Here is a 23,092-nt window from a genome sequence, read left to right as displayed (position 1 = left end):
AAAGCCCAAATTTATCCCAAATAAAATGGACCAAACAAAACCACTGACGCTCCTGCTGCCATCTAGTGTTCATATGCAGCCAAAGAGCCTACTGCCAAGAGAATGGACATTATGTGTAGGTAAAGGTATTATACAGACTGTATGTAAGAACCCCACAGTACAGTTCTTACTTGCTCTTTGTTTTCCGTTTTTCCCCACTTCGAATCAGTGTTCTGCATTTTGTAAGTTTATGGAAGCACTATGGAAAGAAACTCAAAGAATTCAATGAACATGGTTAATCAGGATTTGTCTTTATTTTCATATACAAAAAGATGAATGTTTTCTCATCTAGTTTATATTTCTAAGGATTTCAATGCACAGATAAAGTTACCATTCATACTTATTTAGTGAAACCAACCAAGCACGCACACACACACACACACAGTTCACATAACAGGGAAGGTCACTCAAGTCAAACATCTGTTCACACTATGAGAAATAAACATTATGCCGACTGCAAGTCAAAAAAAAAGAGAAGAAAATAAAAAGAATTTGCTTTCACAGGATTCACACATGAAAAGGAATAAACCTTTTACATTTATCAAGTAAATATATATACAACAATTGATCATTTTTCCTTTTTTTTTTGTTGAAGATGAGACTGACTCCATTAGAGTTACTGAACAAGGTATGGCATGAGGTAACAGGTTTTTTTCGGTTCAGAAGAGCTGGGTGTAAGACAGCATTTGGAGGAAAACACTGATCACGGCAGATTTGCAAACGTGACCGTTGCTTCTCTGGCACAATTCGTGAAAGCACCTGGGCCACGTTCTGAGTGCACACAAAAGTTCAACCCACTGCATCTACATCCCATTCCACCACCATCTCCCATCAAGAGACTTAGACCATCAGAGCAGGATTCCAGGTGTGATGAGATGTACCATGTTGATCTGCAGGAGATAACTGCTAAATCACAACAGAGTTTATTGACATAAAACCACGATATTCAAATGACTATTGCTGTATAGTAAATATTGCTGGATCAGTGGACATGCCGCTGTTTACATGAATCCTGGCGGTGATGTGGCATCAGTCAGTCACGTGGATCAAAACACAATGATGGTTTCCAAACATTAAAAACATTTTTCGGCATTGATGCGATTATTTTTTCCTTTACCAAAACTGCACGTCAGTAAGAGCTACAGATCACTGTTAAAATCACTATCTTTCCACACCACTAATCAAAGCACAACAGATGAGCCTGTGTGTAGTCCAATGTGGCTAAACTATCACTAAACAGGTCAGAACATCACATCAGCAGGTTAATATTGAGGCAATACTGTTCAAACAAGTGGCCAACCACAGAAGCTGCCTGCACCAAACATAAATGTGTTTTTCTCGTTTGTTCTCAGCGAAACACGCACAGAGATTTTCTAATGTCAGCACCACCCTCACAGTCTCTAATCCAGAGGAGTCAATACCATTGTTCAATAACATCAGTAACACTTCTTCAAAATAAATGGGGAAAAAAAAATCTCAGGGCTAGTTATCAAAATAACTTAAATATGTCGGTGTGAAGCTGAGAAATCTCTTTCATTAACTGTGAAATAAGAACAGCAATGCCCTGATTTTGTGTTGAAAGAAGAAGGAAAAACGAAATATAATAAATCAGTGTTCGGCTTATGTGTGTACACGCATATTTACAAGAATCTGCCTGTCTTCTTTTAGGTTTTTAGAGCATAAACACTGTAAAACTGGCTGGGCTCCATTAAAAAAAAAAATAATTAAAACAACGAGAAGAAAAGAAAATTCCACAGACAAAGACACGCCCCAACCAGCAATAAAAATTTCCAACTACTAAAACACAATAAAATTTATAACACAACTTGATATACATGTAGAAAAAAGCCTGAGGTACTTGTCAGAATATCTGAGGTCAGTCTGGAGGAGTAAGCAGCTGAGGGCTTACCCAGTCAAAAAGAAAGGAAACACAAAAACAGACATTAGCCTCACATAATATCATGGATAGTTATCACATGTTAGTGTTATATTAACAAAGAATACATGTACATCTACAAATCCTTGAGTATCCTGGAATAGTCACAGCAGCATTACGGACATTCAATGTATGGTTTTCATGTTGGGGTACAACTATGGCATTGCATTTGAGACAAAGGCAACCATTTGAGCTCTCCTTGCATGACATACAGTGACTGAGGTATCTGGGGACCGGTGTCTGACTGATTCTACTAACCAGACTGGAAATAGAAGAAAAAAAAAGAAAAAAACAGACATGTTGCTTGCTCAAGTATGGCCCATGCAAGGATAAACCCCCCAAATTACCAGTCCAAGGTTCTTACTTTAGAAATACACTCTCTATCCGTCTCACACCATTTAATCTTCAAACTTTCACACTCACACAAACGCATACACACAGCTGAAATTAAGAATGTGTAACATTGCAACTCCAGACAGCATCCGTCAATGCGCCTGGCACCGGCGAAGGAGTAACTCTGAATTTCAACAATTAAAAAAAAGAAAAAAAAAGAAAAAGTCCAGGAATATGTCCATGATAGCTAGCTGGATAGCTTGGCTCTTAACTTAGAGAAATGTTCCAAAGAAGCCTGCTGGATACCTGAGAGGTAGTTCTGAGGACAAGACACTTGTCCCAAATCTTCAAAGAGTCCAAAACGTTCGATACAACTGCTCAGCTCTCATCTAGCTCCCTCCCTTACAATAAAACAGCTGTGCTTCAAAACTCTTTTTATTCATTCTGAGGAATTCACAGGTTTAAAATAAGGGAGCATACTCCGAGTTTAAAAATTGAGAAGCTTCAACCCCTGAGGAAGATGAGTATAATTCGTCTAACAGTCTCAAAAGGGGTCCTCCGAGGTGTGCAGCACGTCGTCTGAGGTTTGGAGCAAAAGGTTCATTTCGTTTGGCCGCAGACGTTCATGACCACAATGGGAAATACGACAAAGACGAGAACTCATGAGGTAATAGAAAGAGACTAAACGTGAAATAAATGCATGAGGTGACAACGTTTAAGATTTGATGCACGGGTGTTACCAGATGTGCCCACCGCATAGCTTATTACTACTTCAACTACAGCAGATGGATAGTGTTAGTAAGATCTGACTTCGGACACAGAAAAACATTAAAACAGAAAAAAAAATAAAAATACCAGTATTGGGATAAAATAGCAGCTGCATTTAAGTTGCTAGTTTTTTGTTTTTTTTCATGTTGTTAAATATTCACGGAGATCCGCTGAGTTTGGGTTTGAAAAACAAAAAGTCAGGAGCTCTGGTGAAGGATGGCGTCACCCATTCAGGTGCTGGACTCTTTGGGAGGTAGGTCCTCGTTGATGAGAGACGTCACAATGGAGACAGGGCTGTCTGAGGTAGTGCTGCCTATCGTTCTGGCAATCTGACCGATGCGCTCCTCGACGCAGCCGGCCGACAGTCGTGCCTCTGCGTCGTGGTCCCAGCATTCCTCGATGGTCTCGCACATCTGGCTCAGACCCTACAGTCATAGACAAGTTATAGGAGGCACTGATTTCTCTTTCATCATTCAGTAGTGGCTCCAAATTCTGGACATTACTGACAAAATTCAACACGCCCTTCACATATTCAGAGAAATGTAACCTGAAATAATCAACACATATTTTCTGGGAAAAAAGGATGCAGAGCATCCTGGTATTGCCATTGAAATTGCAGTAGCCATTCTTCCACAATTACTCACAGGATGTTTGAGCCAGCAGTCCTTGATGACTGGACGCATCTTCTTGTGCACAACCACATCCTGCAGATCCTCCAGGGAAGGATGCTGACCTATTTCATCCTCAAACGGCAGCATGTACTCGCCAACTGTACCAGAGGCAAGCCAACAGAGTGGAAAGTGTTAGGCAAAAAAAAGAAGAACTATGTCAACAGATGAGGGCTTTGATTTTAAGCGTTTGGCAAAAAACATAAATATAACAACTAATCTTAACCACATTGGATCAGATCACCACTTTGCCTCAAATTAGATTACTTTGCAGAAAAAACTAAAGAGAAAACTAAATCTCTGTTTATTAGGCCAGCCTGAAGCAGTGACCTTTCACCTGTGGGTGAAGCGGCATTCCTGCACTGTTTGACTTACCGTCTGTCTCTGAGCAGCGGGACACCAGCTCCCACAGCACCAAGCCCACAGCATACATGTCTATCCTCAGGAAGGAGTCTCGCTGAAAGTTAATGGCTCCCTCCAGCACCTCTGGAGCCATGTAACGCCTCGTACCAACCTACAATGGATTCAAGATCACACAAGACCTCAGTTGGGGAAACTACCTTCAAACCTGCATGAACATAAAAAAAAAGTCTAAACTAGAGCCAATCGTCATCAGCTATTGTGCGGATTTGCCTTTTTGAAACCAGCTTGTTACCTTACTTTCAACAAATATCCATACTTTTAGAGCAGCAGGACCTAAAGAGAGGTTCTCCATACCTGGCCATGAGTATCTCCAGGAGGCTTTCCAGGCTCAAATCGTACAGCAAGTCCAAAGTCTCCGATGATCGCAGTCAAATCATCTCGTATCATCACATTCTTACTCTTGAAGTCCCTGGGAAATCAATTTCACAGTAGTCATTAAAATGCCTTTGGCAATGGAGGAGTTGAGCCACATCAGTCACACAAAACTGGAGGAGGGCAATGCCTGATCCAAAGGCTCAAAAAAACTAAGGATTTCCATAACGGGGTTAAGTACCGAGAGTACCACAGACTGCTGATCCACGCCAAATCAATCTGTGCTAATTATTGGTGCTTGAGAATGCATTTGGATAGAAAGTACACTGCATCAGATAAACAGCAAGGTTACAGGGAAAGTTGAGTCGAGCAACAATTATAGCCTGATTTGGCCATTTGACAGGATCCCAGTCCCAGTATACATACAAGGGTGGCGTTATTGACTAAAGTATGTCCAACACTATAAATATATGTGATGGGTGTGAGAAAACCTTCAAGACATTCTCCTGCTTCTAACTTTGTCTGCGAGAGATCATCATACTTGGAAGTGCAGCTGAATTCACTGCAGATGTTGCCTTTAACTTACTTTAATGGCATTTTAGTCAGACGATGCTGCGCTTATTAAAGATTTTATAAAAAAATAAATAAAAAAAGCGCGGCAGTTGGCTGATTTCCAATCACAATTTCTGACAGAAAATTCTGACAAATAGAGTGAATGAGAGCAGCTTTATTGGAAATTCAGACATACTGAAACTATAGAGCATGTGTGGAGCATATCTTTGCAGCCCCCCCCCCCCCAATACTCTTAGCCAACATCAGAGTGACTTTCTATTTTTGGAGCTTGGCACCTCAGCCTCACATCTAGCACACACTGTTTCCGCTACTGCACTGTGCACCACACCTCCACGCTGCACACAAACACCCTCCTCCGAGTTACAGTCATGCAATTTCACCACACAAACTCTACCAAAAAGCACAGTTGTCACAACTCCATTTTAGAACATTTGGACATTCCAGGGGCAGTTTTTGCTCTTCTTACCTGTGTGCAATGGTGGGTTTAGGGCCCTCTCCCTTGTAGCTGGGAATGTCTTCATGGAGGTAGGCCAAACCACGGGACATGGTCTCTGCTATGTGACACAGCTCAGTCCAGGTCACAGTGTTACCCTTCAGGTAGTCTGTCAAAGAGCCCTGCTCACACACAAAAGGTTAAAGAACAAGGATTAACAACTGCGCAAGAATTTTTCATCCATTTCTAATAAGCTCTGCAGCCATTCAGCATCCAAGAAAAATCAGCCAACCACAGCCTCAACCTCCCATCGGAACAGTCACTGGATCCACAAAGGAACAGAAGTTGGTCATACTTCTATTTGCAAATTATATCGAGTAACCAGGAAGATTTGATCAATTCATACGACAACATACCAAACAAACAGAATTTATAAAAATGAATGTCAGAAATTTAAATCACTGACAGCAAGGAAACAACTAACTAAAAACATTTGTGTTACCGGCAACAATAAACAGAAAAAGCCTTCAAGTCATGAAAGGAACATAATGCCGTATTAGCTGTAACAAGTACTGGTAAATCCCCTGAGTAATAAACAGTGTGTTCTGCTCGCCTCAATGTATTTTATCACCACTGCATCGTTACGGAAACACAATATTCACATGTCGTATTCAACATCAAACACACACTGAATTATTTTTACAATGTATGCTTTGCAAATAAAACACAGCTGTACGAGTGTAAGACACATTATCCCTGATCTAAAAGGTGCGAGTCTTGTTTTGAAGGTAAATAATGTGCATGTATACAGTAAATGGGTAGATGTGCCCTCACCCGCTCGTGAAACTCTGTGATAAGCCACAGCTCTGATTCCAGGTTGGTTCCATGCTTCTCTGCAGCAATGTAACGCAAGATGTTTTCATGTCTCATCCCCGGGGTCATGAATATATCCCGCTCATTTTGCCACGACTGCTTATCCTGTAAACACAAACCAAAGATTTATGTTCAAGCCTTGGTGATTCATAGATATAAATGGGGTCATTTCTTACATGTCACAGCAAGAGTGCGGTAAATCCCCAGAAGTGTTAATTAACAACATTATAGGTTCTTTAAACAGTGAAGGGTTTTTCCATCTTATGGAAATGTGGACATTAGTTAATCAAAACAGCAAACAACAAGACAAAGTCCTAAGAACATATATTACTGACATACCTGAACAGGGAAAATCTTTACAGCAACGTATTCGCTCATTAGTTGGGCCTTCCACACACAACCAAATCGCCCCCTAGCTTTCACTTCCAGCAGCTGCAGAGGTTTCAGACCCACCAAAGGAGATGGAGGAACTTGTCCAGGATCCTAAATAAGCATGAACAAAAAAAACATTCTCAGTCCACTGCTAAATCCATCAAACAGATTACATTCTTATTGCCGCTGCTTAAAAGTGAAAAAGGTGAAAAGCACTATAGTAAATCAGATAACACACTCTCCTCACTACATCTCAGACAGTCACACTAGATGAAAGTCGGAGTTGAGAATGGCCTCACCTCGCTCAAGTCCACGTGGCCATAGGGAGGCTTCCGGTGGCGGTACATCCACAAGGCCAGAACAAGGGCCAGGGACAGCACGCAGAGTGGCAGCAGCGAGTACACCAGCACATTGAGCAGGGATGGCACTCGGGGTGGAGGCCGGATTTTCACTGTCGAGGAGGAACAGAATAATTGCAGCGTGTCAGCTTTATGACTTAGCAGGCTATAAGCAGCATTGCAAGTGTCCCTCACACACTGCGAGATCTGGCTTTAAATTAGAGGACATTTTATTGAGATTCTCCAGCCTTGATCCTTAGAAGACATATGAGTCATCGCAGTGAGGCTGAAAAAACACTGGGTTTTTGTCACGTTCCAGTTCACTGATAATCAGTGCTGGACTATGAACAAAGTGATACTCTATGATGCAACATGTCACACGAGTCAAATATCTTCAGTGTACCTCTACATAAAGCAAACAGCTAATTGCAAAATCTACCAAATTCAATAGCACTTATTCAAATATGCACACAATGTAAATACAACAGTTTGTTCGTCTGCAGGACAACAATGTGAACAAGTCCACGTGGAGGACCTTTAAAAAAAAAAGAAGGAAAGAGGCTTTTTGTACAGATCAGGCCTAACAAGAAATTTAAAAAAGCTAAGAAAAGGCTATGCATAAGGGATCCCAACAGTATCAAAATCATGATTTTATCTACACTTAAACAACCCAGATCCACTATCACTAATCAACTGGGCTGGCTCAAATGCTCCAATGAGTCAACGTCCTCGAATCGTATTTGAATGATTTTTTTAAAACAATAATCAACCTAATTCATTATACATAAACATTAGTTATCATTTGTTATTCTTAGACAAGGACATTCAATCTATAGGTGAGTCACAGCTCTCATCTAAGGTTACCAGCACTGACACTGGGACTGAGCAGTGGGATCATATGATGCTTAGAAAAGTTACAACCAACTATCAGAGTTAAAAACAAAACAAAAAAAAAAAAAACATTTTTATATAGCAAAAAGTCAAACTATGGTAAAACTAAGGCGAGTTTGGCAAATGTCCTGAACAACTGTAACAGCTCAGCAGACATGCAAACACTACATGCATGCTAACAAAGTATAGCCTCACCAGCTGAGAGGCTTTTGGGGATAAATCTCACCAAAGATTCTAAGGCCCAAAAATGATGTTCGGGACTTCCCTTCAAATCAGAGGAGGAAAAAAAATCTACATCCTTCTTGCACTGTATGCAGGGTGCATTTTCCACCCACCTCGGTTGCCATTGCCAATCATGTCAGGAAGGTGGGTGAACCGCTCATTGCAGTAGTTACCCTCGCAGCAGCAGAAGAACACCTGAGGGTTTTCCTCCATGGAGATGCATTCTTGCCTAAAACAGCAAATGAAAATACTTTCCAATGACAAAATGCAAAGACCAGACCAAAGATGAGCTTTAAAAACAACAAACACATTTTCTTTTGCATTTTATGATCTGGGATCAAACTTGACAACCAAGTAGATCTGTACCTGGCTTTTGTTGTACAATATCACCTTTGCTTGAACTCTCTGAGGACAAAGTAATACGAGCCCAATTTTTTGTCTAGACTATTTAACTGATGTGTCAGTTGGCTTTGGTTACAGGTAGGGGTGTCAATGTACGAGCAAACAAACTCTTCTTCTTACTGGCATCATTAAGTCATACAATCATAGAAGAAATACAAAACACAACAGAAGAATATAAGAAAAGCAAAAGGGTGAAAAGAGTGGAACCATACAAATAGAATAGATTTGATATTATCACTCCTCATTCCTTCCTTACAGTTGCACAATGGCGGGAGTTAAAAATTCGTATCCCAACTTGGCCAGGTGCCACCATCAGACTGTGGACGCCGAGTTGCTCTCTGCACTGTTGATGCAGGCCATTTGCAAGAAGAATAAGTAAGGGGCAACAAAACTTGTGTCTTTTGGAAAAGACTAAACATTTGCCAACATAAACATGTTTATATCTACTGTATATTATTACTCCCTTACTCATATTTAATCAAATACCTTTAAGTTTTTAACCACTGATCAGACACCACAAGTAATCCAAATATGCAAGCCTGAATATATAATTGGCTTTGGAAGTTTGCTTTGGTTGTGCCTTATAGGTGGAAAAAAAAAAAAAGATGTCCTCTGTAACCCACCACTTTCTCTCCGTGGTAATTTACACATACCAGACTTAATCAGATCAGCGCGTGCTTACACATATCAAGCCGGCAAAACAAAATCAGCTGGGAATCAACAACGTCGTTGGTTAGAGTGGCCTGGTCCGCGGTACCGGCTTGCCCTTTCACACGTAGTCTGTTTCCTCTCTGTGACTATCTTGCCAGCTCAGAAGCTTATCAGTAAAAGATCAACTTTGACCACCAAGGCCACCTCTGTACTTTCACACATGACATAAATGCACAACAACGTCGCATCAGTCACAGTTTGAAAGGTATATGTGAAAAGGCCGAACCGCAAGCAAGTCCAAAGAGAGTCTCAGCAGAAATGTGTATGGAAGGCTCGCCAATTATCTTACCTTCAGTACATTTGACACGTCTGTGTTAGGGGACAGTTTTGGAACAGATTTGGTTGCCTCTTAAAGATTCTAGAAGTATGAGGTGACATCTTTAACTTGTTTGTGTTCATTAATCAATACACCAAACCTTAAAGACAGTCAATTTCCAGCGCTGAAGAAAGAGAATAATGGCCCATTCTCACATTTGAGAGGCAACAAGCAAACACTGATCGATAATTGTTGCACCATCAAATCTTTCATCTGTATCATGCAAACCGAAGATGAGAGGACAAATAAGATGTGTTACACCACATAAGTGTTCTGATGAAGACAGGTCTGCTGCCCTTGCTCCCAGTCTCTCTGAGTGAGAGCCAGGTACCTTAAATATAAATCTAAAAGCACTGTGACCTGACCTGTCATAGCAGTTGAAGTCGTCCAGCCAGCAGCCTTTCTTCACCAGCTTGATGGTCCCTGAGGAGTTGAGCCAGGAGGCATAACAGTGGAGTCGCTTGTCCTTCTCTCCCTCGCAGCGCTCAAAGCCACTCTGGTTGGTCCTCTCCGTGCGCCAGTTATCATTGTAGTACACACACTCCCGGGTCTCCGCTCCGCCAAGACTGTACCCTGATATGGACAGAAGGTCTCGGTCAGCTCAAATTGTAATGAATTGAAACCCAACAGCGGAAGCACAGGCATATGGCACAGGAGCCACTCTGTGCCATGAAAAAAAACAACATTTCGAAGCAGAGACTTTCATCACTCTGGCACGTAGCCAGCTTTGGGAGCTCTCTGTAGTGAAATGGGAGTTCCTCTGGGCTAAGAAATTGTTGCTGAATACTGTCTCAGCATAATCCCATTGACTAAAAGGCCTTTTCAGAGAGAAAAAAAGCAAAATGGAAAGCAGAAATGACAGAATCTAATTACTTACAAAACAATGATCGGCCTGCTGTGGTATAGAAACACGACATATACACACACTGCCTGCTATTTATATTGATAAGGGTTCCGTCTTCACTCACATCTGTAAAAACTGATAAGACTGTTGTCTTTAAGGGGTCTTTAAAGGAAATACTTCCTCTAACTAAGCTGAAATGTAACAATAGCCGCCAATCTAAGGTTTTTTTTATTGCTCTCACTGGCTTTGGTTTTAGATATACACTACACACAGAGGACAAAAGCAGATAACAAGTTGTACATGTCATTCGAAACATATCTTGGGCATATATGCTTCATCTTTGTTCTGAGAAAAAATAGTGCCTGTCTCTTTAAATCCCTGCCTATAGGAACCTGCCCATCCCCCCAGCATTACCCCCACTAACCCATTACACATACACACTAAACTACAGGCGCACACACTCACACGTTCACACATTTAGCTGTCCAGCAGCACACAATGGACTTCATTATGTCATACAGGGATGCATGAAATGACCAAACATCATGGTCATTATAAAGGATGGAGGATAGAAACGTAGTACGGATTAAACACACACCCGACACACACTCCTACAGCAGGGTTGTGTTCAATGCTCCATTGAGCCGAGATGGCATTTCTGATATTTGTGGTCACATGATCCGCGAGGACTTTTACTACAAGATCATTCCCCCAACCCCCTGAGCCTTTACACCACAACAACATGAATTCTGCTGAAGAAGCTTACTGAGCCCTCCATGCCCTAATCTATAAACCATAAAGGCATTAGCTGCAGCGCTATTTGACACACAAGAGACAGCTGTGCCTTGATGAAAATTGCATTACATTTCGAGGACAAACTAACGTGGATATTGTTTTGAACATGTTCGTCCTGGCATATTAGACAATGCTCAGGTAGGGGAGAAGTGTATTGGTGTCTGTGGAAGCATTCTACTTCTCATTTGAGTTTCAAACGGCCACAAAAACTCGCCAAACAAAAGAAAAACAACCCTCCTGCTGAATTTCACGTGGTGCCAAGATTTGGAAACTGAGCCTCTTGTAACAGTAACCTCAATTCGAAACGACGACCTCACTTCAGCTGCTGTCTCTTCTAATCAAACGCCGTCGATTTTACGAAAATCCTCACCGACTAAGTGTGTTTTCCACGGTTATTTGACCAGGCTGCGACCACGAACAAGAGTGCAGACCTGAGGTGTAGCCTATACGGTTTCAGGATGTTGATGCAGCTGCTGCCTTCTATTCCTGCCACTGTTGAGGGAAGGCGAGGAGAGCAACAGTTTTAAATTTGGATACACATTTGAACACACCCACGGATAACACTGCACTATTAGGGTACATTGAAATAGGAGGAAAATATGTAGAAAACGGCCAACTAATTCGTTAAGAGAGAAATTAGTGACTGTAGCTACCAAACAGAGGGCGAAAAGGGGATTATGGCTGGGAGATTTAAATCCCGGCTGAACGACGGAATCGACTGCCAGCAAAGTTTAAACTACTAGCAAACGTGAGCTCGTGCACGGGTCAAAATATCAATCACACGCACACATTAACGAAGTACAAATGTGTCGACAAAACTGTTGCGAATTCGGAAACAACACAAGCTGCTTACCTGCACATAAAGTTCCCAGAAGAAGTGAACAAGTCAGCCATGAAAAAGACATGTTCCGTTTTAAATACAGGACAGAGATTCCCCCCTCGTTCCCTCGCGAACATTAAAACTCAGGTTGGCCAAAACATCAGTCCGGGATCAAAACGACCACAGGCCTCCGGTCCCTCCAGCAGCCTAACCACCACCACCACCTCCTCCTCCTCCACCACCACCACCACCACCACAACGCGTGTCAATAGCCGCGACGCTGCAACAATGTTGCACGAAAAGATACGAGCGATTAATTGACTGCCAGGCTGTTAGTCCGATAAAAGGTGCAGCATTTAGCATCGGAAGTGGATCCAAAAACCGAATGCGAAGCCGTTAAAACATCCAAATTGTAAGCTCAACGCTCTTTTTAAGGTTATTCACTTGAACAGTAGCACCGCTGCGTCGGGAGGTCGGTCGGGGTTTACATGCATGTTACTGATCTGTGTCCAAAATGGCTTCTAAATGGGGAATGGGCTGCAAACAGGGAAACCCGGATGTGTAAACACAAAGAGGGGAATTCAGGCAGCCAAAGAGTGACCTTAACGCGACACCGCGGATACACGGCTGAAATGACTTTATTTTTAATATCCTGTCGATAATTATCACAATTTCAGACACACAACGAAAGTAATATAAGTGCCTCGGAGAAATGTGTTTCCCACGCCGGTATTTGTGCGGGTTTCAAGCGATGTATGACTCGCACTTTCTGTAGTAAACGCTGGGATTTTACTCTACTTTTCGGTTCTTATCATTTAGCCGTGGGTTTATATTATACTTTTAGTTAATTAATATTTAATCTATCTGTCACAGTAGACGGGAAAGCAATATACTTGCCCTCATTGAAAAACTAACACAGCCAGTGCAGATTAAATTATAGCCTATTTTAACTAAAATCTAATATACGTAGCCTGCAGCCTACATTGTACCACCACAAAAAGGAGTGCTGTTTCCAAAATATAAATCTTTTACGCTTACAACATCTTCAATTTCAGTGTGACAAATATTGCTTGTATCCCCACAAGTAGTAGAATATGATAAACTCTTTTTTTAAAAAATCTCTGATCTTTTATGCATAAGTGGTACAGCTATAAATAGTTGCCCTAGTTTGGAGTAACACGATACAATAAATGCTATTTGAAATGCATTCGTTCCAAGTTCTTATTTCACCTCTACATATTGTTAAATATTAAATGTATCCCACACTGAACAACTAAAATAGAACCACTTAATGGTGCACATTGCATCACTGGGGATTTTAATGTTGACACAAAACAGCAAGTGTGTGGCGATGATGTTCCCCAGTTTCCAGAAATCAGTTTAAAACTATGTATTTTTCCAATAATACCTAATCATTCCATGACGTTACATAATGTGGTGATGTGTGTTGAGTCAAAGGATTGGTTACTCGCTAATCAAGTCTCCCAGCCAACTGACAATCCCTTTTAGAAATGTTTCTTTCAAAAGAGGAAAGATTAAAGCTATTTTCCTCTGACTAATTGGATATGAACTCTTTTAGTAACACTCCATTAAGCTAGACATGCCCACCACCATTAGCGAAAGTAATCAAGGTGATTTTGTGAGGTCGCTTATTATAATAAATATCTTGTTATGTAGCTTTCCTCCAAACATTCCTGTCAGTTTATTTTTTAAACTTAGGTCTTCTGTGCAAAATGATTAATTTCATCATCACAAATAGTCAAGGACAACATTGTTAAAATATAATTAAGCCTTGCTCACAGGTGCCTCTCTCCTTTTTCTCTTTGACATCCAGACTAATGGCATGTTGGTGACACTCAGACAATTCATGCAGCAAATGGCCAAGGAATAGGGTTAGCCATAGGTAATCGCCCTTAAACTAGTGCCATTGAGTGTAACACAAGACAAAGCATTTCCTCATTAAGCTATCATGTATTGACCCTGTAACTCAATAGAGGCCATGAGCGAAACCTTGTAAAGATAGATGTTCAGTTGTCATGACAGTTGGAAGAGAAAGCACATGAGTGCTCATTAAAGGTCCAACAGCCACAACCTGGGTGTGACATTTCCAGAAGAACAAGGGTATTGGTGGTATGATGTAGTGGCACACATAAAGCATGAAACTAGTGTTGCAGAAGCCCGTGAAATGAAACTCACACCGCTCTGATGCCACACGTGCTGCTCTGTGCTTGGAAGGAACTTATATTGGCTGTTTTTTTTGTGCATTGTGGCGTAAGAAAATGCAAACTGGATACGGAGGCATTCTGGAGGTTTTTGCAGGCTGTGCAAATAATTTGCTTAAGGATATTAGTCAGAAAGAGGAAAACAAAATAACGCTTAAAGTCTGCTCTATCTAAACGTAAACACAGTTAAAACTGAACCACAAAAAAGACATAAAAAAGGCCCCCTTAAGATAATTAACATTTCATCTGCTGTGTCTGACTGTAATTTTTCAAGTAAGCCTTCCCTGAATAGGTACTGTTTCATTAGTCATATTGATTAATTATTAATAATAATTGAGTAGAAGAGCAGTTGCCTGTCAAGATGGAGCAAGACCATAGGTTTGGTTTCAACACTGGCAGGGACACTATAGGTCTCTGGATATTGTGAAGTATATGACCCTATGGCCCTCATTAAAATCTGTGCCCCTGCAAAGAAGATACATTACTTATGCAATATATTAAGAGATACCGTAGTCCAGTATCACCAGATACTGTGAAACAGGAGCATTTGCCCACACTCCCAATATGTAGTTTCACAATCCAAAGTTCGAACCAAAGAGTTCTGTGGGCTTTCTGAAGTTATATGACACAGGGGAACTCCCCATAGAACAATATATCCCTGAGGACTTTTTCATTGTCGATTTTTTAAAAGCACCTTGGGTTGACATTTGTTTTGATTTGCTGCAATAGAAATAAAACGGAATTGAATAAATGGGCAAAACAAACCCCAGCATTTACTGTCAGTCCATTTCTCTGTGTTATGAACATAAAGAACTGTTTTTATATGTGTGAATTATGAAATTCAGGTGCAGTGATTTTTTAATTCTTTACCATCACATACTGATGAGCATATCAGGGACAGTGTGGGAGTTCAGTGTCTTGTCCAAGGACCCCTTGACGAATGGTAGGTTGGGCATCAAACCACTGAAGACAAACACTCTACCTATCTGAGCTACCACTGACCGCTCACATGTGGTCAAACCACAGATGGTCAGATGCTCTCATGCTTGTACCACACTGTACCATATTTCTATAGAACGTGTGTGTGTGTGTGATTGTGTGTACTGGGGATCAAACGTCAGACTTTATCAGTTTAAGGATGGCCACTCTACTGGCTGAGCCATGCAACCCCATGAATACTACTCCTACTTGAAGTACCTATTCCAACGTAGGAGCTGGAAAAGATGAAAGAACAATGGTTAGCTGTAATTCCTGTGATACAGATACAAAAAAGGAGAAAGCAGCTCCTCTTGCTGTTATGAGAGCTGTGGCAAAGTTTCTGCAGTTCGAAAGCACCTACATGTTTGTGGGGAACTTTTTGGTTCCTACTTGGTGTATTTACTCACAGCACACGAGGAACCATGTGTGACATAACTGTTAAGTGACCAGTCGATGAAAGTATGTGGTGTTTAGTTCAGCAGTTGGGCCACCCAACTCTGCCCCCATCCAACTCTGCCCCCATCCAACTCTGCCCCCATCCAACTCTGCCCCCATCCAACTCTGTCCACATCTTATTGGAGTGGTAAGGTTTAAGGTTAGTGGGCATAGAACCTAAAGTAACTTGGATGTGGACGGAATTGGATGGTCCAACTCCACCTTACCACAGGTTGCAGTGACAGAATGACCTTACTAAACAGTACGCCGTAATGTTAGCCTTTAAGAAAATTAAATAACATCAGAATGAAACAACAATAAACAACAAATTTAGCGCCTTTTCTTTAGAATCTCTCAGGTTTTCAGACTGCCGTAAAAAAGGGCTGTAACGATCAGAAAATGCTGGGGTGCAACACTTTTTCACAAACTGGCTGCATATGCTCTATAAGAAATAACTGTTGCTATATCGTATTTATTTCTGAGATTTTATCATTCTTTTCCTGCACGTATTCTGTGTGTTTGTGTGTTTTTGTCAGTGATGCTGAAAGAGCCCGACGAGAGCCCTGGGAAGAGTTACACAGTAAAATAGATAAATGACACTAGGTGGTAGCAGAGCTCCCTGGGGCAGCCACACCAACACTGGCGAACAGTGCAATATCTCTCTTTCACTCTTGATTTATGCACTGCATGTAGGGAGGACACACACTTTGTATTGCTCTGTGTTGACTACCTAACATTGTGTTTCTTAATTTGAACGTTTTCTTTTGTAGATTATCGGTTTGCATTTCTATTTATTTATTTTTTTACTTCTGGGACATTTTCATTGAACTCTTGAATATATAAAATCTGCATATACCTAATAATCAGTATTCAGCAGTGTTCAGAATACCTCATATAACTTGGTAATGGATCCATTAGTATGAGGAAAAGCACAGTACTTAAAGGTTTTCCACTTATGGTGTATAATAGAAAGCAATTACCTGAATAATAGCCCTGTAGGCATTTCCACAATGGAATATGATGGCTTAGTAGGAGCTGCACACTGTGTGAGTACAAAAAGGAGAAATAAGTCCATGAAAATTAGATTTATCGTACAGTAGGACCACTACTTTATTTCAGCTTTTGAATAATTCAGTACAAAAATAAAACAACGAGCAGCGTCAAACATTTTCTTCATCTTTTATTATTCTACAGCTCCACAGGGTCAGTGAAAGACGACTTGACAGTGCGTCATGACTTTCCTTAGTGATTGACCTTTTTGCCAATGATGTTGAGGTAACTTTAAAAGTAATTGGCCACCCTGCGAATCGACTGGATGTTGGGGTTCTCTGCCTGCCACTCCATGTGGGTACAATAGTTTCCTCTCTCCACGATGTACATGCGGCCACGGTAGTTTGGCTCCTCATACAACACCCAGCTGTTTAGAGAGGGAATACGATTAATTATATGTTTTTAAATCTATTACACATCAGGAAAAAGAAGGTCAAGTTAGACATTTTCACAGAAAATTAGACCAAGCCTTGTTTTTTATTTGCAAAGCTGTAAATCTAACTCAAGGAATTTTCTTTAAAAATAATAGTTTTATTCTACCGTTAGTTGGGTATTTTATACCTTTGAGCAGGTGCCGACAGCAGTGGAGAGAAGGCAGAAATGCAAAATGGCTCTCTGCTGGACTTTAACCCATCACAGTTCATGTTCTGTGCAGGTCAGCCCCAGGCTGCCTACGCAACTCTGTGATTTCTCATTTTGTTTATGCTCCTAAAAGCATTGAAGATCCCTCATCCAGTGGAGCTTTCCTCGATTTCTTCTGGTAGATTTGTCTGCCTCGCCTGCACAAGCTTGTCTGTACTTGAAATGTATTCATAATGTGTCGTTTTGTGTATAGGCAATGCATTTATGTATGTTCAACATCTGTGACAGTCATTTTAGTATTTCAAAAAGAAAAGAAACATCTGAATTTTCAGCAGGCTTCACTACGAACACTATGACTGGAACTACTCTTTCCAAAAGAAATAGTCCCCATTAAAACTGGTCACAGTTTATTTCATTATCTAGTGTTATAGAGAGATGTTTTAAGACGATGGCCATGAAACCATGAAACATGAAACATACATGTATGTTGCATATAGTCCCATTTTTTCTCTTCTCAGTTCCTTTTTAGATAGTAGCAATGTTCCAGAGCTACAAGTAGCACGGATTATGTGATGTTGATTTCATTTCCTGTAATATTAACTTCTTGAAAACACCAGTTTAATCTGCAGCAATTCATTGTGCCACAGTTATATTTTCATTCAGCACTTTAGTTTTGAACTGTTTGTGTATTTAAAGGCTGTGAATAATTTCAAAGTGCTAAGCCTGTTTTCAGTCCCTGGACGTTTGCTGTCCTCCACCTCAGAGGCATCAGACTCAACAGTGATTTGCTGAGAGACTAAAAGTTTTTGCATTATTAACTTGCCCTCTGAGTTGGTTATGAGGAGGTATATGTAAAACTACCAGCATTTGTAATTGCAAACTGAAGCAAGATAGAAAAGTAGCCTTTTGTGATTGCAGTATTTCCATAAACTAACCCAGTTTGGGTTGGATCACACAAGTGATCACCAGGAAAAAAGTCATTGGAGATTTCTATGTGCTCCAGGCATGTTCAGCCAAACATTTTCTCTGCCCACATAGATACATACGCTCCGTCTCCATAAACCCTGATGGAGTTGATACAGTTCTTGGTCAGGCCTCGTGCTTGCAGAAACGGACAGTCGTCACACAGCTCCACACACTGGCCGCCAAAGTTGTCTCCCTCAAACAGCTCCATCCTGTAGTGCTCTCCATGCTGTGGGAGGAAAATGGCATGCATGCTCGCTGAGTCATAGCAGGAACAATTGACTTCACCTCTCTACAAGTGACCAAGGCTGTTTCTATTATGTGACCGAGGCTGCACTGTGTGCGCTCCTATAGAAATGTAAGCTTTAAATGGGCAGGTGGGGGATGAAGCCATGGTCTATTTCTGAAGTACAGCAGTGCTGTGGATTTCTTTCAGCTGATGGTGTCAGTTTTAAAAGGGAACACCTGCAAGGTTAAAATGTGGTTGTGTGGGAACACAAGTCTTGCTTTATTACAATATTAATCAATCACACTTTGATTTAGCTATTACAAACAGATGTGAACAAATGAGGCCACCACATATGCCAATCTGCCAGTTTTTTGTTTTTTTTTACGTTTTTTTTTTTACCAGCTAAGCATTTGTCTGCCCCTGGGATCTCATGTACACACACTCTCTTACCATTCTGATTGGTCTGCAGGAACCCATGTGATCATTATGGGCATTCCAGCGCTGGAATTCAGGGTACTCTCCATGCTCCAGAATATACTGCTGGCCCTTAAAATCTGGGTGGTCGAAGCAGATGAAGGCCCCGCTCTCCACACGGATAGAGTTGACCCTGTTCATGAAGCCACGATCTTGAAAGTTGTCGCACTCGCTGCAGATCTCCAGCTTTCGCCCCGTGAAACATTTTCCCTCATAGAACACGATCTGTTTTTACCACAACAGTGAAGACACTATGAAAATGCTGCAAAAAAGGTTTCTTTTTCTGTCAAACAGATAATCAGAAAGATTTGTAATGGATAGCTAAAACTGGACAAATCTTTGTTTGTAATGTCTTTGTGATCAGCTTTTGTTTGTGAATAGACAGCATTGGTTTGGGAAAGCTGCACTGAGGCTGTATTCTTGTGGTACTCACCTTTCCTGAGTACTGAGACATTTTCCACTGTTAACTCTTCCAAAATACTCACAGTCTAAGAGTGGAAAAGTTTGGACTCCCAGATATATATGCCTGAATGACAGAGTGGTGGTATCGCGAGGGGGATGCAACAAAAGCACAACAATGGGGGGTTTAGACATTTTGCCACATGGACAGTTTCCCTTACATGTCCCAGTGCTGATATTGGAGTTTGCCTCCAAACGATGTGACACAATAGAGTGGCAGAGATTTTGCTTTGATTGGGCTTTAACAGTGATGTCGCACTTTGTCTGGTGTTGCAGAGAAGTATTTAGGTCGTGCCCAGATGAGGAGAACAACAAATACAAGGAGGGAAAGTTAAAGCTGAGGTGAAAGGGCAGGGATGACTCAAGGTGCAACAGAGAAGTTTGGTTCAAGTCAGTTTCAGACTACTAACCCAAACCACAGGTTTAACAGCAGCAGGGAGAACAAGGCAGCCCCGATGTCTTATATGAACGCAGGTAGCCCTCCTTATTCTCTTTTGCAATCCATCACTGTTGTTGTTTCTCTGCTTTTTTTATCTTATTTGATCAATTTAGACCTTGACCCATGAACATCTGAAAGGAAACTCTCATTTATAACATCAAACACCACCAGATTTGAGCTCTGGCAGGTGCAGCAGGATACAAAGCAAATAACTTATTTTCAATATGATGTATGACCCCTCCTTCTCTTTATTTGAGGCAATGAGATAAGACACAAAATTTGAAATTACCTTTCCCCCTTGGGTGCATTATTAGAGATAAGTAAGTACAACAAAGTCTGACTGGTCTAATAATTACTTGTTATTCAAGCCAAGTAGCAATAGAAAACATTTCCAACTGCTGCAATATCCATCCATATGAATTTTTTTTATCAGTCACCTTTCTTGGGGTTATTATGTTTTATTCTTACTCCGATATGTTATTTAAAGTAACAGTTTAAAGAAAGGTTGAAAATAACTTGGAGTTAGTCAGACCAGGCCATATGTGTCCTCATTATATGCACTCAGCTATCAGATAGTCCCTGTGTTCTGGTTTTAACATCTTTTATATCCAGATTGCAAATTCCAGATTGAAATATACATTTGTGCATGAGTACACAAATTTAGGCCCAGACTGCTTTTATCTGTTGTTCATTTGAGCAGGGCCCTGACTGTATTTTTAACTACGAGTACAATTGAGTGGAGTACACTCAGTAAGTAATGAAATATAACTTTTTTTTATGCATCAGTCAAGGTACAGAGTTGTAGCCCTTTCTACAGTACTGTGAAAAAGCCTCAAGTCTCCTGAGGTCATTTCTTTATGTTTTAATTCAAAGATGCCAGATTTTCACGTGGATTGAGCACTAGTTCTCCAGGCTTTCTGAAAGTCTTTCAGTTTTTTCATTTTTTTTAATGAAAACTTGAAAGAAAACATAGAAAAAAAAAGAAATTATTGTATATTTTGGGCACTGTGTTACTAGAAGACTGTCACAAAGACACAATCTGTTCCCATTTATTTTATTACATCTACAAAAAAAAAAAAAGCTGAAGCTATAATAAGAAATAGTGGTGTTGCACCAAAGTGATTCTCAAAGAGCTATTAGCTGAAAAGTTGACATATCTTGACATGGTGTCCAGAGGGACCAAAAGGTGAAGGACAAAAGAAGTGGAGGCCTAAGAAATTATCTCGAGCAGATGGACAGTATCTGAAAGTGATGTCCTTGAGAAATGGGATACAATCCAGAAAAGGCCTTGGATGGGACCTGAGAGCCGTCTTGATCTTTAGCTGATCCATCTGCTGTCCATAAATGGCCTCCATGGAAGGGTGGCAGCCAAGAAGCCATTTTTCTTGGCAGAGATATGGGATGTCCTTCAAGAAGCCTGGAGAACTATTCCTGAAGACTACTTAAAGAAATGACAGAAAGCTTGTCTAGGAGGGTTCAGCCAGTGTTGGAGAGGTGCTCAGACTAAATTCTCACTTTGCAGCTTTGGTATGACTGAACAGAATAAAACATAATACATTCTAAAATCAAATTAGATTCAAACTAAAAGATAAAAAGTGAGCCAACCCTTTTGAGTCAGACATACTCCACCCAGAGCAAACACACTATGCCTTTGACTTTTTTCTATTTGTATTCTTTAGTCACAAATCTGACAAATATAAAGCGTTTTTTAAGTCTTAGACCAACACATACCTAACTATCTGCAAAGTCTCATATCAGATAAACAGTGGACTGCTCTTGCATAATGCATTGAGAAACCATAACCCCTGAACACAGTGTACCCAGAGCAAGCAAGGTGCTAAGTAAATAGACTTAACAGAGATATTGCCCTTAATGGAACGTTGCCATGACAGGACAAAGTATGGAGGTATAAAAACGCTGAAAGACGATGAGTCCATCTAACCCATTGGCAGACACTGAAGCAGACAAATCAGCAAGGTATGTGAATAAAAATAGTTATTTTTTGTGTGTATTTGATCCTATTGGCTCTTATTTATAACAGGTTTTGTTAGTCAGACTCTCAATGGATACAAAGTATAAACTAACAAAACTAGCATGAATTTACAGACTCATATCAAGTTTCGTTTCATGGATTTCCAGCTGTGAAAGCTGGAGATTTGAAAGTATTGTGTGTGTTATCGGTTCTGTGCTTTATCTGGCAAAGGTTGCAGTGCTGAACAGAACAATGAAGCTGTTGGTCTTGGTTTTAACCGTCGCCCTGCTGTTTACAGCTGGTGAGTCTGTCACTGATTCTCCACAGTATAAACACAAGCCCTACTGCTGTTCAACAGGAAAAATCTGCTTTTAGCCTTCACAGCACAGTCTCAGCAAGGGTTCAAAATGCCCATAGTTTGATTTTACAACAGATTGTCATAATTGTATCTGAAACATCAAATAGACTGACTCACTTGGGATGATCAGCATACAATGTTAACATTTAAGTCAAACTTTGTGGATACATATGTGACTTATGTGAGTTTTTTTTTTTAACTCACTCAGAGCAAATTTCAGCCCACATCAACAGGCACATATAATCACTTAATACCACAGCATTGTCTGAACTTTGTTCTTGCTGTTTCTCTTTTCAGGTGAGGCTTTGAACTGCCACCGCTGCGTCCCAAAAAGGGCCGGAAACGACTGTCACTTGAGTGTAGAGATGTGTAAACCAGGGAAGGATGCCTGTATTGCAGCCAGGTTCCTCAGAGCACCATGTGAGTTTCTCAGAATTATGAAATATTAAACAGCTCTATCATTACCACAATAAATTTGGTGCGTTCTTCTTACAAAATTGACTCTTTTCAACTTCTCCTATTTCACTATCTTAGTTGGCCATTTCCAGAGATGCATCGCTTTATCAGACTGCGAAATACTGAAGATGAACGCCTACATTGATATCAAGTGCTGCACTGAAGACCAGTGCAACACCCATTAAAATCCCAAATCAAAGAAATTGCGTTGTGTGGCAGTGGAGGCTGAGGAAGGCCCGCAACCCCTAATGACTCCTGCAGCAGCTCCCACACCAAAGCAGCTATTTTTTAGAAAAACATACTCCGTAATCCCCTCTCCTTGATGATTAAAGAGTTTGAACAATAAGCATTACTCTCTACTCTTTCATTCTTACGTATCAAGATCTGTGGGGCTTTCTTTTTTCCA

General features: G+C 40.7%; 3 protein-coding genes across 5 annotated transcripts; 1 reads left to right on the top strand and 2 right to left on the bottom strand.

Annotated features, from left to right (window-relative positions):
• Window positions 1-610: 610 nt before the first annotated feature.
• On the bottom strand, window positions 611-12,269 carry LOC140268756 (activin receptor type-2B-like). The gene is made up of 11 exons (XM_072363732.1): window positions 12,103-12,269; window positions 9,976-10,183; window positions 8,295-8,410; window positions 7,030-7,181; window positions 6,698-6,841; window positions 6,320-6,463; window positions 5,519-5,667; window positions 4,462-4,576; window positions 4,120-4,258; window positions 3,721-3,845; window positions 611-3,501 (listed from the first exon to the last, which is right to left on the bottom strand). Exons 1-11 carry the CDS (start codon window positions 12,152-12,154, stop codon window positions 3,307-3,309), a joined length of 1,539 nt encoding a protein of 512 aa, XP_072219833.1. The 5' UTR covers window positions 12,155-12,269; the 3' UTR covers window positions 611-3,306.
• A 4,536-nt stretch (window positions 12,270-16,805) lies between these two features.
• LOC140268863 (gamma-crystallin N-A) lies at window positions 16,806-19,525 on the bottom strand. Of its 2 annotated transcripts, XM_072363853.1 has the most exons (4): window positions 19,436-19,525; window positions 18,979-19,227; window positions 18,383-18,528; window positions 16,806-17,121 (listed from the first exon to the last, which is right to left on the bottom strand). In XM_072363853.1, exons 1-4 carry the CDS (start codon window positions 19,454-19,456, stop codon window positions 16,986-16,988), a joined length of 552 nt encoding a protein of 183 aa, XP_072219954.1. In that variant the 5' UTR covers window positions 19,457-19,525; the 3' UTR covers window positions 16,806-16,985. The 2 variants fall into 2 exon arrangements, 1 of the variants encoding a protein (XP_072219954.1); XR_011907567.1 differs by lacking the exons at window positions 18,383-18,528; window positions 18,979-19,227; window positions 19,436-19,525 and adding an exon at window positions 17,316-17,420 and having other exon boundaries at window positions 17,032-17,121.
• Window positions 19,526-21,785: 2,260 nt separating this feature from the next.
• ly97.3 (lymphocyte antigen 97, tandem duplicate 3) lies at window positions 21,786-23,033 on the top strand. 2 transcript variants are annotated; one of them, XM_072363320.1, is made up of 4 exons: window positions 21,786-21,877; window positions 22,104-22,173; window positions 22,528-22,650; window positions 22,765-23,033. In XM_072363320.1, the coding sequence occupies exons 2-4, from the start codon at window positions 22,125-22,127 to the stop codon at window positions 22,869-22,871; spliced, it is 279 nt and encodes a 92-aa protein (XP_072219421.1). In that variant the 5' UTR covers window positions 21,786-21,877; window positions 22,104-22,124; the 3' UTR covers window positions 22,872-23,033. The 2 variants fall into 2 exon arrangements, with proteins under 2 accessions (XP_072219421.1, XP_072219420.1); XM_072363319.1 differs by having other exon boundaries at window positions 21,805-21,877; window positions 22,082-22,173.
• Window positions 23,034-23,092: the final 59 nt, after the last annotated feature.

This window comes from Leuresthes tenuis, unplaced genomic scaffold (assembly GCF_036924035.1).
Source record: "Leuresthes tenuis unplaced genomic scaffold, fLeuTen1.0.hap1 SCAF_14, whole genome shotgun sequence".
NCBI classification, from domain to species: Eukaryota; Metazoa; Chordata; class Actinopteri; order Atheriniformes; family Atherinopsidae; genus Leuresthes; species Leuresthes tenuis.
Note: the sequence above shows the minus strand (reverse complement) of the source record. Positions and strands in the feature narration are given on the sequence as shown.

Coding starts and splice junctions, on each gene's coding strand:
- LOC140268756 (XM_072363732.1), bottom strand. CDS start 12,154: ATGTCTTTTTCATGGCTGACTTGTTCACTTCTTCTGGGAACTTTATGT. Junction 6,842..7,029: donor GCCACGTGGACTTGAGCGAG/GTGAGGCCATTC, acceptor ATGCTTATTTAG/GATCCTGGACAAGTTCCTCC. Junction 5,668..6,319: donor TCACAGAGTTTCACGAGCGG/GTGAGGGCACAT, acceptor GTGTGTGAGCAG/GGCTCTTTGACAGACTACCT.
- LOC140268863 (XM_072363853.1), bottom strand. CDS start 19,456: ATGTCTCAGTACTCAGGAAAG. Junction 19,228..19,435: donor TGTCTCAGTACTCAGGAAAG/GTGAGTACCACA, acceptor TGGTAAAAACAG/ATCGTGTTCTATGAGGGAAA. Junction 18,529..18,978: donor CCTGCAGACCAATCAGAATG/GTAAGAGAGTGT, acceptor TTCCTCCCACAG/CATGGAGAGCACTACAGGAT.
- ly97.3 (XM_072363319.1), top strand. CDS start 21,828: ATGAGTCCATCTAACCCATTGGCAGACACTGAAGCAGACAAATCAGCA. Junction 22,174..22,527: donor CGCCCTGCTGTTTACAGCTG/GTGAGTCTGTCA, acceptor TTCTCTTTTCAG/GTGAGGCTTTGAACTGCCAC. Junction 22,651..22,764: donor CAGGTTCCTCAGAGCACCAT/GTGAGTTTCTCA, acceptor TCACTATCTTAG/TTGGCCATTTCCAGAGATGC.